This window comes from Cervus elaphus, chromosome X (assembly GCF_910594005.1).
Source record: "Cervus elaphus chromosome X, mCerEla1.1, whole genome shotgun sequence".
Lineage (NCBI taxonomy): Eukaryota > Metazoa > Chordata > Mammalia > Artiodactyla > Cervidae > Cervus > Cervus elaphus.
Window position 1 is genome coordinate 58,264,556 of NC_057848.1, and position 18,681 is coordinate 58,283,236.

Below are 18,681 nucleotides of genomic sequence, written 5' to 3' on the forward strand. Positions count from 1 at the left end.
TCACCCTCAGCAGAACAGAACTTTGTTTTGTGTGCATGAGTAGACAGAACAGAGAGGAAAGAAACAGTCCACCCTGCGGGTGGCTCAGGCCCTGCTCTCCCATCCCACAGAGGCAGTTCCATGCATCTTGGCCTAAGAGATCCCCTCTGCTCTATCGTGTGGGCTTGTGATTGGCGACACATACCACTGAAGCCTTGTGGTCTGCTGATAAAGGTGCTCTCCTCGACCAAACTCTAGCTAGTCTCCTCTGAGCCCTCTTCTCACTTAAGCCTCGAACTTGATCAATAAAGATGTGAACAAATACTAAAATAGTTTGTAACAGCTCAGGGTCTCCTCCCAAGGATGACCTGAGTCCCCTTCAACATGCCTGTGTTAGAAAACTCAAGGCTGCCAAAATAATTTACTGTTTCTTCCAGGCAACAGCAGAACATAGGATCCCTTTCTCCCAGGTTCTGTGGAAGGGGAGGACCTACATATTGACAGGCACCAGTTAATAAACCCAGATGGGTTTCACACTGACGCCCCTCAAAGAACTTGCCACTTTTTGTAATTTTTCACTTCCCTGACTCTACTGAACCTTCACTTACACCCTTCCTTGTTCCTCCATTTTCTCTTTAAAAACACCCAGTCACTTCTGTACAAATCAAAGCTCATGCTGGAATACTCTCTGGGTTGCAATAGTATGTTACTGATTAAAATCTGTCCTGACCACTTTAGTGTCTGGCTTTGTTTATCTTTGATACTACCACCAACGGCAACATGTATCCAAATCTTCTAGATGCTACTGTGTTATTCAGATGCCAAGTCCCAAAGGAAAAATTGTGAGGAAAAATGACTGCACTTGCTGCATGAGTGGGATGAAATTTTAGCCTTGTTTTGCTTCTCACCCAATACAACTATTTCTTTTGATGTCGCCTTGAAGTTGTTTTGCAGAAAGTAAAAAAAAAATTATAGTTGTGGAAAAGCATTATCTCCACCAATACTTTAAAGACCTGTCAGTCTAGGATGACAGAACTGATCCTAAATATGATGAATTGCTGAAGACACTAGAAGGTTAAGTTAACCCTCCAGAACTCACCTTGTGTCCTGGCTACTCAGGAATTCAGGAAAATAGCAGTGACAAGAAAGTTAGTACGGGAAGAATTTTGGAAGCCAAAGGCTTCCTCATTTCATGTTTTCTAAAATAAGAGTGTGCACAGTCATTACAGATTTTCACTCTTGAAGCCTCCTCTCTGTGACTCCTCTTAAGGATGGTGGAAGAGTCCAGGGCTTCTGCTCAGGTACATGGGCTGATTGCTTCTGCGTGGCCCTTTTCACAAGCAGGGGTTTACCTTGGTGTACCCCCAGTGCACACGTCCCCCCCGGCGCACGCGGCCCCCCCCTGGTGCACGCATACACCCCCCCACCCCCCCAACCCACCGGCGCACGCGCCCCCCTGCCCTGGCGCACGCGCGCCCCCCCACCCCCTCCGGCGCACGCACAGCATTGATGGATGGACTCGGATATAGAAAGACATAGGACTACCATCAGAGATTTCATGACATCAGCTGAGCCTTGGCAAATGGACAGTTTCCCACCAGTAGATCTTCCTGAGAGAAATGGCCAATCTCCCCGTCAATCATTGCAGGCCCACCAATGACGATGTTGGGAGGTGGGGGTGTGAAACGTTGTGGAAGAAGCCCTAGTGCGTGCCTAAGCCCTTGACTGTCTGGATTGTGCTATGGGGGCTTCCGTAGACCGTTTTCCTAGGTTAGGATTTAACATGGCAGCTCCCTTTCCAGAGATCGCAATTGTGTAAGTTTTACTAACTTTATTCGTATCTGGCCGTCTGCGGTGTGATTGGGAGATCGGGTAGATAGTGTGTCCTCATGGACACTTTGACAGACGTGTCTGCGGGCTCCTGGGTGGATGGAGGAGAAGATCTCTCAGGCACTTCCGGGTTTGGTGTTGGGCATTATTGTACCAGCATGATGAAACTTGAAGAAGACGTTCTTTGTTTAAATGTGCGTCTCGGAGCCTCCTTCCCAGTTGTGGTCTTACTGCTTTGTCGTGTTTGTGGCTTAAAGTGAGGGAAGGGCGGGAGCATTTGGCTAGATGGGTGGGGGTGCCTGACAGTCTGACTGGTGAGGGGCGGCCGCCATGGAGCTGATTCTGCTTTCTATTGTAGGGCGTTTGGGGTGGATATATCGTTGCCGGGGCTTGCTTCAAATGTTGATCTTGGCCATTTTGGTGACCTTTCTTAACCATTGAGGGTCTTTCTGTTCTTTCCTACGTGAAACGAGACAGTAAGGCTCTGAGGGATCGTGTGTGGTGTTAGGACAGCTGACGGCCCTTGGCTGCCTTGGTGTTTTGTGGATCAGGGGAAGGGGAAGTTTGCCCCAGCCACTCATGTTACGAGCTTCCAGCTTACCTAATTTTCCTGCAACTGTGTTAGGCTGTCCATCTGTAAGCAAGTCTCCTTGTAGATCTGTATAATCACTGTTTCCTTCAGGACCTGGTGATGGCAAAATCGAGTACTGGCCAGCCGATGGGCCTGTAAGGAGAAGAGAGTGGACCCGGAATTACCTGTCCAGACCTGGCAGATGAGTAAGTGCAACCTTATGTTCTGTGGGGCCACAAATGCTGGGAGGAGGGTAGCATCCATCCCGGCAGCTGCAACATTTTTTAACATGATGTTGAAATATCTTCCCTGAGTCTCTAAGATAGGAACTTGCAACAATGTCAGGATCACTCCCTGAGCGCTGCTTAGACACTGTGTTTATAATCCATGTCTTTCGCTAGTCAGTGGCATCTTGTTCCAGTTCAGCGTGAGTGCCATTATTACAGACATACTGAATTTAATAGAATGTCACCTTTCCAAAAAGCCTGATCTTGCCATTTTCACATCAGAGTTCTGATCTTTATATGCTTTTGGAAAACACTTGTAATACCAGGCAGAAGCAGATTGGACTGGACGGGATTGTGAAAAACAAATTTCAGGAATCCAGAGACTATAGGAGTGCTGTTTTTTTCAGGTAGGGAAACATGGATTTGAATGTAATTTCAAGCCAGCTCTATTTAGGAAAGGGGAGAAAGATGAGGCCTGTACACCAAGTGAGTGGCAGAGAATGATAGTCTACCAGGCTATCCCCTCTATAAGTGGGTGGGCATTTACTTTGCAGGGGTCCTGGAGATGTAGGCTAACAATTCAAGTAATATGCAGGTCAAGACTTCATTAAATATTTACCCTTCTGCCATTTGTGGGGGAGGGGGGCGGGGGGCACAATACTGTTATTTTTTGCCTTGCAGATGTTGCTGAGACAATGCCTCCTGTTTCATTAAAAATAAATTTTAGCGTCTGAGTCTCACTCTTTCTTACTGTCATCTTTGAGCCTCAATTTCCACATTTGCTGAATGGGAATCACACCTTGCTCTCATGGATATCTCTTGTATGGTTTTTGTAAAGTGCTCAGCACACAGGAGGCTCTGAAGGAATTAGTACACCATTTCCAGAATGTGGGAACAGAACAATGTGGCATCATTTAGCTCGTCTCCCTACCTGTCCAGGCCCCCAATTCAACCAAATGTTTGTTTCCTTTCACAGGGCCAGCAAATTTCCTCAGATATTACGGAACTTCTCTTTGGAAACCAGCCTCTTTAATCCTGCTATGATGCCAAGAGGTAGCCCAGCAACTCACACTTTTCCTCGCTCTGAGCCACTTTCTTGTGTGGCCATCTCTGATGCCTTATGCCAAAGCTGATGTGGCTCAGCACCAAGTTCCAGCACCAAGAGGGTGCTTGTTAACTGGCAGTGCCGAAAAGGTCTCCTCGCTTTCATTGTCTGTGTAACGTTACTTCTTTTCTTGGCAGTGGTTAATTTGTTGAAAATCTGTGGAAGAATTTTCACATGGGGGTGGGGGGAAAGCACTAAATAGAAATATGAACTGTTCTAAGGTGCATCGCAAGACACTTCTAAGCTCTAGTTACAAAGAAACCTCGGGCTCCTCTGTTGCTTTATTAGCATGGGTTTTATCCAGAAGGTGGCATTACAGAACCTGAATTCCATTCAGTGAAGGTTAAAAGAAAATCCACATTTCTTTGTGATTGGAAACTAAAGTATGTAGTCTTTAGAGGGCATGTTTAAAGACATTTTGGTTGTCCCTGTCATCGGTGAAACTACTTTAAAGCTGTGAAAAATGGGGGTCGTGATAGCTTCCTCCTCAGTGAAAACCTGAAGCCTGAGATACTTAGAGAAACCTGTCCTAAGCCCATGTTCCTTCCACAGGTGACATGTCGATGATCAAAACTGGCTTATTTCCTAGTCAAGACAGTTGTGAAACATAAGAATAAAGGTGAGGCCTGCTTCCCCTTCCACACACACTTGTTCCACTGCCCATCAAATCATCTTGGCTGGCTTCATTGGAGGCAGGGGTCAAGAAAACCTAAATGGATGGTTTAAGAGGTCAATCTACTGTGTAGTGGCACTTCAAAATAAGTTACAAGGTTGAAGATGCCAAAAAGTTGACTCTCCAGTTGGTGAGAGTGTCACAGATCAGGGCTCTCGTGGAAAGAGAAGGTAATCCTCTTCTGAATTTGAGATGGAATCTGGCTTGCTGGTTCTTTCCCAGGAAGTCATTTCGAGGCCAGCCATGTCACTTAGGCTCATGAGACAGTACCTAGTGAATGTCTACTCACTCGTGGGAATGTGAATGTTCTAGAAATTCTTGGTGTGAGGTACACCTTTGGATACTTACCAGAAGTGGGATTGCTGGACTAGATGGTAGTTCTCTTTTTCATTTTTTGAGGGGCTTTCATACGGTTTTCCATAGGAGCTGTACCAATTGAATCTTGAACTAAATGAGTTACGTGAGTGGTTCTCAGGCCACTTTTGACTATCGGTTCTTTTCAGGAGAAGTACTGTAGAGATTAGAGGCTCAAAGCAGGAAGGAGTTCACTGATCAGGAAAGATGGAATGACTGGCTACATATGGACATTCGTTGGGGTGCCTAAAGCCTAGAGGTGGGGAAGGGGCTGGGAAGAGTGACCCTCTGTAGAGCTGCTGTCAGTGCACAAGGAGAAAGCTGGACGGGAGGACATAGGCCCTCAATGTGAAAGGTGCATTGGACTTCCTGTGGTCAAAAGTGTCTCCTAACTATTTCTCAATCTCTGGTACTGCCTGGGATCATTGTAGCAAGGGGACTGAACATAATAGTGCACATCGCTGAGTGTAACATCAGAGTGGATTCCTTTCCAGCAAAGGTGAGACTTTCATGATGAAGGCTTTACCCTATGTGACAGAATTTAGGACTTCACTGTTAGGGATGTTCTTGTGTTCCTGGTTCAGTCTGTGCACTGCCTTAGGCTGTGAAAAGCAGCTCAGGAAATGTGACCTTTCCCCCTCCTATACTGTGCTCTAGAGCAGTAGTCTGAGAGGGTCTCCTGGGAGGCGCCCGCTGATGTTGACTACAGTTGGTTGAGTAGACCGCTCAACTCGTCTGTTGAGACTACCTGTGGCGATAAAGAGGCACATGAAAGTGAACTGCTGTTGCTGGTGTGTTCTACTGATATACTAACCAGACACTTCTTCCTTTGACACTCGCACACCCCAGGTTCCTTGCTAAAGTCCTAAAGAAGGTGCATATTGGCAATGGCAGGATGTGGGGCATGGGAAATGTTGAGTCTGGGGCAGAAGTTGGTGGTAGCCTGATGTCAGAATTCTGTGCTATTGTGCTGAGCGAGGGCACATTGGGGATCCTGAGGAGTCCCGACTCTGTTTGTCAGAATGTGGTTGGAACTTTCCACATTCACTTTCTGCACTCTTCCACTGAGCACACTCTGCACATTGGCTGGAAGACAGAGGTCCGATGGGTCTTGTCAGTGAACTCTCCATGAATCCGGGGCCATTTGCTTCCTTCAGGGCATATGCCGGTGAGCCTGGATGTGTAGGAACCTCCCGAGTCAGGTGCCCCAGCTGGAGGATGAAGCCTTTGTATTCCTCTTGCTGGAGAGGGCTGCACCCCCAGGCTGTACCTGTCTCTCCCACCCATGGATCTGCTAGAAAGCCTTTCTAGCAGAAAGGCTGGCTGGTGGTGGCTCCTCTTCCATTTGGGTTTTCCTGTTGGTGGGGGTGACATTGCCTCAGAGGGACCTTCTCTGCCCTCTCCAGGAAGAAGGTGGTGTTGGTACAACAGTGGAGGGACTGTTATGCATTGTTTGTGGTGTTGGGCTACTGGAGTGGGGGAGAGGAAAGGGGAGCTCAACTGGGGGAGCGAAAGGCCCGATGATTTCCGCATGTCAGGCTTTTGCTTTCTCTTGATTTGGGAAATTTGGACCCAGCAGGGCTATGAGGAGGAGTCTCTGAGAGTATAAGGAAAGACTGACAGTGGGGAGGACAAGGGTCTTTGGTGTGACGACTGTGGTGGGCATTGTGGGTTCAGGGCTCTTTCTCCTGTCACCTTTCTCCCTTCCTTTGGGTTAGTAATACTGAGGGACAGAAGATAATAACGGGCCCTGATGGATATACTATAAGAAGATAATGGCTTTTGTATAAACTAGGGCATTTATTGGGGGAACAGGATTGTTTTCCATTTTCCCAAGTGAATTGTAATTTTTGTCTGCAAGTGAAGGCTTTGCTGTCTCTTCCTTGCTCTGTGTTGCCTAGACCTGTGACAGATGGCTGTTGTGGAAGGGGAACTCTTTGTCCAGCTGTACTGTTGCACAGTATATAATCTAGGGGAGTTCTGAGAAGGAACTGCTCTTGCTTACACTATTTTTTTTTTTCCGTTGATATTTTCTGCCCTTTTCCTCTAGCTTTTTGGGCTCTTGGTCACTCCTTTTGCTGCCAGGTCCCTGAAGGAACACTTTGGTTTTTCAAATTCCCAAGAGGCTTGCTTAACTTACAGAAAAGATTTGCATACATTGCAGAGAGTCAGAAATGGCAGCCTATTGCCTGGAGAATCCCAGGGACAGCAGAGCCTGGTGGGCTGCCGTCTGTGTGGTCACACAGAGTGAGATACGAATGAAGTGATTTAGCAGAGTCAGACAAAGAACTGACCATACTCCAGAGTTTTTGAGGAAAGGTGAGAAAGAAGTCCTTGTCCCTTTTCAGCATGAGCAATTTAATTTTCCTTATTTGGGTGTCCCTTACAATGTGCTCCCCGTGAGATACCAGGTCCCCTGTGTATCTTCACCATCCCTCCAAGTGATGATTCTAAATTCCTGGCCATAGCCAGACCTTTGCAGACAACTTTCTCAAGAGGAACTTCTGGAAACAGCACCTGATGGACAGGTAAAGTGTATGAGTGACTGCTTATCCTCTAGGAGCTTTTTACCCATACACATGTCCTCAGGGCGAATCCTCTGTGATCAATAGGATCAGTGGGCATGAGGATTAATAGTACAAACCTTGTTTAGAGATGGTTTAAGTTACTCTGCGGACGTCAGCAGTCTGTTGGCAAGCGGAGCTGAACTTCATCTCTCACCCTCCCTTTCTCAAGCACTCTGAAGGAGCAGAGATTTGATCTCCAATTGGCAGAGGTCCTATTTCTGTGTCTTGTGGTGCACAGGACCTGCTAGAATACTTGGGAGGAGGCAAGGACTCAGATCCGGCAGAGTTTTAGTTATGGAAGTTTAGTGTGCAGCTCTGTCAAAAAGAATGGAGAGAATGAGCCAAATCTGTGCATTCCTGTACAATTTGAATGGTCTCTTCATCGCTCTGGATTTGAATTTGCCCTCCCAGTCCACTATGGTGACTCCAGCATGCACCCAAAATGGGTTACTGAGTGTCGCCAGCCAGGCCACCTCACAGTTTCGATTTGGGTTGGCTTTCTGAGCTTCTTTCACTTCTCCTTATTCATGTGCACGCCTACTGTACTACTTCTTATCAGCTTTGAAATAGAGCAGCAGTGGGCCCACCTCAGTGAATCCTAAGGAGATTCACTGGTTTACCCAGCCTCCCCCATCAGTCAGACAAAGCACCTTCCAGAATGCTCAAAGGCCTGTTGCAGATTTTCCTCTAGTATGTTGTCAATGTACTGAGCTACAGGATATAGGATGTAGTTAAAGCCAGGAACCAAGCACCTGTGCATCTCCTCCAGACCCCGGAACTGATGTGTCCTGAAAAGGCTAAGAGGGTAGATCTTGTTCTGTCATGTTTCTATTCCCAAATACTACTAATAATAAATTATAAAGGTTGAATAATACTTAAGCGTGGATGGGTGTATTTATGGTATAGATTATGGAGATGCTTTTTGGATGTATACTTATCTCTAGACTCATTCGATTGTATACATTAAATGTGTACATCTTTTTGTATGTCAGTCATTGCTCATACCTCAATATTGGGGTTTAAAAAAATAATTAACAAAAGACCCTTCCATGGTCACAAATGAGTGTCACCTCCCTCGAAGTGTTTTTAGATTTTAGAACTGAGCGGGAAGAATGTTTCTCCTAGGGGAAATGGGTAATGCCATTTACAGCTTCTGTATTCTGGTTTTGCCTTGGTTTCTCTATGTATACATAGTATCTGCATTAGTGGTGTATAAAGTTAACCTTTAGTCCATAGAATTTTGAATTTTATAGAATCATAGCAGTTTTACAGAAGTCATCAACTTCATTCGGAGGACTTCAGCTGAAGGAGTGGCCCTGTGACATCAGCGAGTTGTCATTTGACCAGAAATTGCTTCGGCGGTATTGTGCCTTTGGGAATGGCTTGGACTTTGGGTTGTTTTCATTTTGTATAATATGTGCTTTTGTGCTTACTCAAGAGATATTTAAAAATATTATACCCATGGGGGCATGTCAAAGTGCCTGTATGCTCTATTTGTATTCCACAGGATGGAAGGCAGTGTCTCAGGCTCATTGGTCTCTCTAGCAGGCCTCTTTTCTCTGAGACCTTCCCACAGCCTTCTATTTTCTGTGTCACTGAGTTTCCTGGCCATAGCTACTTGGTTTGGTATACATTTCATCTTATCCTAGTTGAACAAGTAATACTTTCGTTATGGTTGGACTAAACCCACAAGAATGAGTGAGAGCCTGCAAAGGTTCACTGGTAACCTTTCATTGTAGAAAATATAAAAACACATACTCTTGGGACTTGCCCAGCAGTCCAGTAGTTAAGACTCCGTGCTTCCAATACAGGGGCGAGGGGGTTCAATCATTGGTTGGGGAATGAGATCCCACATGCTGTAAGTCATGGCCAAAAAAAAAAAAAAAAAAGACAAAGAAGAAGGAGATACTGCTGAGTTTCCCTGATGTAGCCAAATTTCTGTGTCTTTAAAATGTATTCCTTACTTAAGTTTCTTATATTTTGTTAAATACGTGTGTTCTTCCAATAAAATTCATTTGCTCCAGAAGCTCTCACTTGTATGTTTTTATTATTCACAATGAACACCAGCATGATCAAGGAAGCTGCGGCTCTGTCACGTGCATTGTCACTTGAACCGGGGTGGGGCTCTAAGCTCTGGAGTCTGATGCATTAAGAACAGGAGCTGGTGGCAAGGGGATAGGGTCTCCAGGCCATGTTAAAAGCTCCCCTCTTTGTAAACCTCGCCCCTTTGTCTAGAGAAGTATTCCCCTTAATGCTAGTCACTCAGTCGTGTCTGACTCTGTGAGACCCCATGGCCTGTAGCCCGCCAGGATCCTCTGTCCATGGGATTCTCCAGGCAAGAGTACTGGAGTGGCTTGCCATGCCCTTCTCCAGGGGATCTTCCCACCCTAGGGATCGAACCCTGGCCTCCTGCATTACAGGCAGATTCTTTACCATCCGAGCCACCTGAGGAGCCCAGTCCCCTAAAGGTAGCAGGTAATCTAATACCCCCTATGAGAAGGGATCCTTTTAGCCACTTCATGAAGGCCATGAATGCATATTTGGGGATCGTGGAGAAATCTTCTGATACTCCCAAGGGTAAGGAGAGGTAGGGTGACCTGCATGGTTTTATAGAAGATTCGTTCAGAAGTCAGTAGGACCAAACTAGAAGCAGCAAGCACACAATCAATTCCTGCTGAGCCTGCATTACAATCTCGGTCCCTTGTGCCTGAGACATCTTTTATTACACCACACCACTAGGTCTTCTAAAGACTTTGTAACAGCAGAATTACATTAGCAAAGTGGATAGAATTTTTGGCATTGTTTATTCTTTAAACATATCAATACACCTTCCAGTTCTATCTGGAATTCAACATGCAATTAACAAAAATTGCATGTCTTATGTGTATGGCTTACCATGGTTTAAATATTTCAGCAGGGACTTCCCTGGTGGTCCAGTGGCTGAGACTCCATGCTTCCAATACAGGGGGCCCAAGTTCAATCCCTGGTTGCGAAACTAGATTCCACATGCCACAACTAAGACCCAGCAAAGCCAAATTAATTAATATTTCAAAAAATAGAAAAAAATTCATTTTCCCAGCAAATAGCCTTACTGTGGTCAATAACCCACTTCCCACCCCCACAGGAAAGGAGAGTAAGACTGGCAGTATCTTCTGCCTGTAGATCTTCAAGGTGGCTGGGTGCCTTGCTCTTCCTGGCATTTCATAAAGATCTTGGGCTGAAGGTGGCAGCAATTCTGTTCTTACCATTCAGTCTAGAGGGCACCAAGCTTCAATGTCTCATTTCCTGCCCGAGAGGTTCATCAGGATGCAGAGCTCAGATCACTTCTCTTTTTCTCTAATTGCACCTGGAACTTTATATCCCTTTGATTATCCTCTCCTGCTACAGAATGGGTCTCACATAAGACTGGAAGCCATCTCCCATTGGCCATACTTCAGGTCAGTGGGTATGATTTTACCTGAGGCATTTGCATTTAGAATGCCAAACACCGTGAAACCCCACTATCAAACACCATGAAATCCCACTACCATTCTGATCTTCATTGGCACGCCAGCCTCACCAGAAGCGCTTTCCATGGAGGCGGGCCGAGGGCAGGGGTGGGCAGGGCCAGGAACCCTACTGTCGTCTGCGCAGGCCCCGCCCTCAAGAGCAGATGGTTGCTAGTGCGCAGACGCATAATGGAGGTAGAGCTAGGGCTGTAGGGGCGGAAGAAGAGGGTTAGGGGATGGGCGGGGCTAATGGCGATAAGGAGGCCGGATCAGAAACGAGGGGCGGGGCTTTGGTTTCCGCAGGCTGCCGGTGGGTGAACGGCAGGGGCCAGAGGCCAAGGCAGGACCCCAGGACTCTGCGTCTTGCAGCATGAGGGCGAGGCCCGCTGCACTCTGAGCAGAGGAGTCAGCCCGGTGCCCACCCTGCCTGTCCAGCCCGCCACTCACTTGTCCTTCTGAGTTCCTTGGCTTGCATGAGGTTCTGTGAACACATTTTCCTGCTTCTTCATGCACCTCTCAGACGATTATTGGCACCTACGCTGCAGATGTTGCCTGCAACATGAATGGGAAAGCCCCAAATACTAACCAGCATCATCCCGAGCAGCGTGTTCAAAGAGGGCACCGTGAGCAGGAAATGTAAGGAAGGTTGAATGCTAAGAAAGCTCTTGATTTTCTATACCAAAAGACTAAAAGAAAATAATAATCTGGTCATCTGCATCAGCTTTGAAAAGATAAAAATGAAGGGTTATCTGATGTTACCAGAGGCATTTGCCTTTAGTCTATTACCAATACCAGAATATCAAATTACCACTCAGATCATTAATTTACTTTCTCTGACATCATCATCCCATACATGCGCATAACTCACTGTTTACTTAGGGCAATGACACTCCAATTTCTTTCACAAATCATGTGTTTTTATGAGACAGTGCTACAGGTCAACCTCTCTGGATACCCACAACAGCTCAACCCGAAAAGGAGGTGACTCTTCTTTCAAATGAAAATATGTAATTAACTAATCATTTTGGAGTTGGGATTTTAGTTGAACTCTTACTTAATATATTGCATATATATTGGAACATTGAAGGGAATCTTAGACTTATGGAATTTATCAGTTTACTTTTTGAAAACTCAATAGATTTAGTATTCATGAAGGTTTTACTCACTGACTGCTTTTTTCCCCCTCGCAAACCTGTTCTTCCTCTGTCTTCTGTCCCTTGATGAATGAAAGTGTTTTCTTCATATTGCTTAGGCCAAGCACCTTGGCATCCTCCTTGACTCCTCTGTTTCTTTCATGTCCCACATGAACTCCATCAGCAAACCCTCAGCTCTGCCTTCAACCTATGAGCAAAGGGCTGCACATCCACAGACAGGAGGAATTGCTGTGGCCTTTTTTTCAGTCAATTCACCACCATCTGTATGTGGAAATATGAGCCAATACCTACAAGCAGAGTCCCATAAACAGAATATGGACTCATAAAAAGACATGAGCTACGATATAGAAACAAAGTCAGTATGTAAGGTATGTGCTTACTCAAGGTGTATGAATCCCTTCTAATCCACTAGGGTGAACACAGAATCAACAATGGGTGTAAAGGAAACATCTGTGGATTTGCAGGGGGTTAGAATTTCAGCTCAGTGTGCTCTCTCCATATCCTAAGAGGAGTAGAAAATCAAAGGAATCTCCTTTCTACCTCCAGGAGAGTAGAGGAGACAAGAAGCATACAGCCCACATACTTGCTGTGCAAAGTTGTGCAAAGTTCAGATGCAGGATTAGAGTTTTAGACCATTGTTTGGGATCAAGAAAACTTTGTGATTGATGGAGGAAATTTTCACAGTTGAGGTGTGGGGAAGTCATTCTGGCTTCTGTGTGATTTAGCTTGAACTTTAGGCTAACTAGAACAGCCTGTCTTATGACCTGTTTATCATGCAGTGTACATCTGCTTTAGCCATTCAGAAAAGAATTCATTATCCAGAAGTATAGAATGTCCACTTTGAAGGTAGGGATAAATGCTACCCTCTCCTATGAGGCTTATGCTAGTGTTCCTTTAAAGATAAGTTTTCCTTCCCAGATATCAAGGTCCTGCTGATTCACTCTGTACGTGCTAATCTATCCCTTTTGAAATCTTGAAAGAATGTACCGCTGTATGTTTCTGCCTGATGGTTCTTTGTTCTGAAAAGATACAAAACTGTGATGAAAACCATGCTTCTCCAGCACAGCTTCTGAGAATTCCTGATAAGTTTTTCCCTCGGCTACACTCCTCGGTTTGGCTCAGAGAACACTCGTTTCTATTTCTATTCCTGTTACAGATCTGATATTGGTTATTTGTGTTGAAATGACGGTAAAAAAAAAAAAAGCATGGCTAGGCACCATCTGAGTTAGAAGTGGTAGCGTGATAGGGACTAGCCTTCTGAGCAGGTTCCAAATATTGGATCTTGGTTTGGTTCCAGTTTGAATGGAAAGGACAACCTCCCCTCCCCCACCCAAAGGATTGATCATCACGGTGTTACTTCGTTCTTTGGCAATATCTTTCATTGGAGGCACTATGAACACTCTGAAAACACACCTCTGTGAGGCTATCTACAAGATCTTCTACAACAAACACCCCCAAAAGATGTCCTTTTCATTATAGGAGACTGGAATGCAAAAGTAGGAAGTCAAGAAACACCTGGAGTAACAGGCAAATTTGACCTTGGAGTACAGACTGAAGCAGGGCGAAAGCTAATAGAGTTCTGCCAAGAGAACGCACTATTCATAGAAAACACCCTCTGCCAACAACACAAGAGGAGACTCTACTCATGGACATCACCAGATGGTCAACACCAAAATCAGATGGATTATATTCTTTGCAGCCAGAGATGGAGAAGCTCTCTACAGTCAGCAAAAACAAGACCGGGAGCTGACTGTGGCTCACATCATGAACTCCTTGTTGCCAAATTCAGACAGAAACTGAAGAAAGTAGGGAAAACCACTAGACCATTCAGGTATGACCTAAATCAAATCCCTTATGACTATAGAGAGGAAGTGAATTGTAGATTTAAGAGACTAGATCTGATAGACAGAGTGCCTGAGGAACTATGGATGGAGGTTCTTGACATTGTACAGGAGACAGGAATCAAGACCATCCCCAAGAAAAAGAAATGCAAAAAAGCAAAATGGCTGTCTGAGGAGGCCTTACAAAGAGCTGTGAAAAGAAGAGAATCAAAAAGCAAAGAGAAAAGGTAAGCTATACCCATTTAAATACAGAGTGCCAAACAAGAGCAAGCAGAGATGAGAAAGCCTTCCTCAGCCATCAGTGCAAAGAAATAGAGGAATACAATAGAATGGGAAAGACTAGAGATCTCTTCAAGAAAATGAGAGAAACCAAGGGACCATTTCATGCAAATATGGGCTCATAAAGGACAGAAATGGTATGGACCTAACAGAAGCAGAAGATATTAAGAAGAGGTAGCAATTGGTAAATTCAAAAAAATTGAAACCATTCCAGTCATCTTTTCTGACCACCGTGCAGTAAGATTAGTTCTCAATTACAGGAGAAAAACTCTTAAAAACTCCAACACACCTTTTGGCTCTCTGAGCTGCACCATGGCGGTCGGCAAGAACAAGCGCCTTACGAAAGGAGGCAAAAAGGGAGCCAAGAAGAAAGTGGTTGACCCATTTTCTAAAAAAGATTGGTATGATGTGAAAGCACCAGCTATGTTCAATATAAGGAATATTGGGAAAACATTGGTCACGAGAACTCAAGGAACCAAAATCGCGTCTGATGGCCTCAAAGGTCGTGTTTTTGAAGTGAGTCTTGCTGATCTGCAGAATGATGAAGTAGCATTTAGAAAATTCAAGCTAATTACTGAGGATGTTCAGGGCAAAAACTGCCTGACTAATTTTCATGGTATGGATCTTACCCGTGACAAAATGTGCTCCATGGTCAAAAAATGGCAGACCATGATTGAAGCTCACGTTGATGTCAAGACTACCGATGGTTACTTGCTTCGTCTGTTCTGTGTGGGTTTTACTAAAAAGCGCAACAATCAGATCCGGAAGACCTCTTACGCCCAGCACCAGCAGGTGCGCCAGATCCGTAAGAAGATGATGGAGATCATGACCCGAGAGGTGCAGACAAACAACTTGAAAGAGGTGGTCAATAAATTGATTCCAGATAGCATTGGAAAAGACATAGAAAAGGCTTGCCAATCTATTTATCCGCTCCATGATGTCTTCGTTAGAAAAGTAAAAATGCTGAAGAAGCCTAAATTTGAATTGGGAAAACTCATGGAGCTACATGGTGAAGGTAGTAGTTCTGGAAAAGCTACTGGGGACGAGACAGGTGCTAAAGTTGAACGAGCTGATGGATACGAACCACCAGTCCAAGAATCGGTTTAAAATGCAGACTCTTAATGGTGACAAATAAAAGATCTTATTTGTGGTAAAAAAAAAAAAAAAAAAAAAAACCTCCAACATATGGAGGCTAAGTAACACACTTCTGAATAACCAACAAATCATAGAAGAAATCAAAAAAGAAACCAAAATATGGATAGAAATGAATGAAAATGAAAACCCAACAACCCAAAACCTACGGGACACTGTAAAAGCAGTGCTACGGGGAAGGTTCATAGCGATACAGGCTTATGTCAAGAAACAAGAAAAAAATGAAATAAATAATCTAACTCTACACCTAAAGCAACTAGAGAAGGAAGAAATGAAGATCCCCAGGGCTAGCAGAAGGAAAGAAATCTTAAAAATTAGGGCAGAAATAAATGCAAAGGAAACAAAAGAGACCATAGCAAAAATCAACAAAGTTAAAAGCTGGTTTTTTGAAAGCATAAATAAAATCGACAAACCATTAGCCAGATTAATCAAGAAACAAAGGGAGAGGAATCAAATCCACAAAATTAGAAGTGAAAATGGAGAGATCTCAACAGACAACACAGAAATTCAAAGACTCATAAGAGACTACTACCAGCAGCTATATGCAAAAAGAATGGACAACTTGGAATAAATGGACAAATTCTTAGAAAAGTATAACTTTCCAAAACTGAACCAGGAAAAAATAGAAGATCTTAACACACCCTTCACAAGCACGGAAATCAAAACTGTAATCAGAAAAGATCCAGCAAACAAAAGCCCAGGACCAGATGGCTTCACAGCTGACTTCTACCAAAAATTTAGAGAAGAGCTAACACCTATCATACTCAAACTCTTCCAGAAAATTGCAGAAGAAGGTAAACTTCCAAACTCACCCTATGAGGCCAGCATCACCCTAATTCCAAAACCAGACAAAGATGCCACAAAAAAAGAAAACTAGAGGCCAATATCACTGATGAACATAGATGTAAATATCCTTATTAGCCTATTGAATTCTGAAATCTCCATGATGAGAAAGGCATTGCTACACAACTGCAAGGCCCTTGACACCTTACAGATCTCAGGGAAATATCTGTGCTATAATTCAATCTGAATGCCAGATTTTCATACCTGGTAAATCCTTTAATGTAACACATTTGAACCACATGAAAAATCGGATTTCTGCTTTAAGTGACCCATTCCCTAGTCTTGATGATCTTAAAAAAAAAAAAAAAAAAACTGGTGTAGGAAGCTAATGGTTTAAATATTTACTTTTAATTCCACTATATCATTTGTATTTTGTTTCACAAGATTCTTATTGTATTACCAAGTGTGTGACTGAGCCTCCAATGAAAATGATGACTTGAAGCAGTTGATCAAATGTATAGCTTGATATATGATGAATGATTGTAATAGTGTAACTCTAGGTATGAAAAGTGGAGAAGGCAATGGCACCCCACTCCAGTACTCTTGCCTGGAAAATGCCATGGATGGAGGAGCCTGGTAGGCTGCAGTCCATGGGGACGCTAAGAGTTAGACAGGACTGAGCAACTTCATTTTCCCTTTTCACTTTCATGCATTGGAAAAGAAAATGGCAGCCCACTCCAGTGTTCTTGCCTGGAGAATCCCAGGGATGGGGGAAACTGGTGGGCTGCCATCTATGGGGTCCCACAGAGACGGACATGACTGAAGCAACTTAGCAGCAGCAGCAACAGAAGCAGCAGCAGGTATGAAAAGATGCAACGAGAGGGAATACTTTCCTGGACCATAACTAGAAGACAGGTGTCCAGAGATCTTTGACTATTAAGACCTAGTCCAGTAATAGCACATTGAGTGTCTTATCAACAAAAACCTTCTCCAGAACTGGGAACGAGCCTTCCCAGCAACGCGGGACAACGTGGTCATGAAATGCCCCCCAAAGTATGGTCGGATTTATGACCACAAGGGGGCCGTGTCAACTACAAATTGGCACTTTCCAAGAGCATTGCCAACGACTGAACAACAAAGGCATTTGCCATCTGCCTCTATGGAGATTGAACCCCATGCTGCTATAGCTGTTGACCTTCAACAACCCCTGAGGGAGTGCAGGGTGGAGTGAGGCACTGTGTGCTCCAGGGAATCTGATGGGAAAGATCTTTAAATAGTTGAATGCTTTTTGGAGCAGATTTTATGATCTCAATCCTTGCATCTCCTCATATCTAGAGAAGCACTAAATCCATTCATAGTGATATCAGATCCTCATGACTAACAAAAATCCTTTTGTAAAATGAGTGCTTCCCGGTATAGAACTCCCCCTTCACCAAGGCCCAGATGTCAAACATCAAAACTATATAATGGGACTTCCCTGATGGTCCAGTCATTAAGGCTCCACGCTCCCAATGCAACGGGCTCAGATTCAATACCCGGTCAGGGAATTAGTTCCTACATGCCACAACTAAACATCCCACATTCTGCAAAAAGATGGAAAATGCCACGAGCTACAACTAAGGCCTGGCACAGTCAAATAAATAGATAAAAATATGTATTAAAAAAGACTATATAAATAAAAAAATACATGAATACATTTCCTCCATTTCAGTACTGTTTTATAGTTCTCAGTGTGAGGTTCAAACACATTTTAAAAAGATTTTAAGTGCTGCCTTTGCCACCCTCAGCTCACCCCATGTGCGCTCTGACAGTCCAGGCTGATTTCACCCTTCCCTGTGGATGCCCATCTCACTTCACCCAAGCTCAGACACTCTGGCCAGAGCTGCTCCCACACAGACTGTCTTCATGTCTTTTAGACTCTCACATTTTTTGCCAAGATCCAACCCCCCACCATTTGCTACAGAAAGCAATCTTCACTATGCTTGGTTACTATCTTTTTCCAAACATATTCCAGAGTTAGTGACAGGTGTATCTGTAGAGCACATAAAGGCCCATGTCTCCTTTGACTCTAGGAAAATGAGGCAGGAACCAGGATATGTTTTGCCAATCCCAGTACAGATTTTTCAGGTACAGATAGGTTTCCCTTTCGTCTAGTTCTATAGCATATTGCACCATCCTCATTCATATGATATTTAAGCAGTTTTTGAGATCTCATTGACATAGAAGAATTGCATATTTTAAGCTGTGCAATGTGATGTTTTGAAATACATATACATTATGAAATGATTACTACCTTGCTTGGTTTCTTATCAGCTCAACCTGGACTGGGCTGGGTCCTGCCTCGACATCTTTCTTACCCAGTCTAGGCTCTAACACCCACACCAGATCATCCTCACCACTACCCTGCTCACCCCTCACCCTCAACTGTGTTGACTCTCTTTTATGGAGCTCAGGCTCCAAACCCCTGAGCTGGGTTACTGCACTTGTTGACTAGGGCTACCTTAACCAAGTACCATAAACTGGGTGATTTCAATAACAGAAACTTGCTATCGCACAGTTCTGGAGACTCAAAGCCCCAAATCAAGGTATTGGCAACGCTGGTTCCTTCGACAAGTTAGGAGGGAGAATGTGTTCCATGGCTCTCTCCTTGGCAATCTTCTCCCTCTGTATGTATCTCT

At 44.3% G+C, this 18,681-nt stretch overlaps 1 protein-coding gene across 1 annotated transcript; it reads left to right on the forward strand.

Annotated features, from left to right (window-relative positions):
* The first annotated feature begins 14,360 nt into the window (after nucleotides 1-14,360).
* On the forward strand, nucleotides 14,361-15,244 carry LOC122690845 (40S ribosomal protein S3a-like). Its single transcript, XM_043897832.1, has one exon. The coding sequence runs from the start codon at nucleotides 14,381-14,383 to the stop codon at nucleotides 15,173-15,175; it is 795 nt and encodes a 264-aa protein (XP_043753767.1). The 5' UTR covers nucleotides 14,361-14,380; the 3' UTR covers nucleotides 15,176-15,244.
* Nucleotides 15,245-18,681: the final 3,437 nt, after the last annotated feature.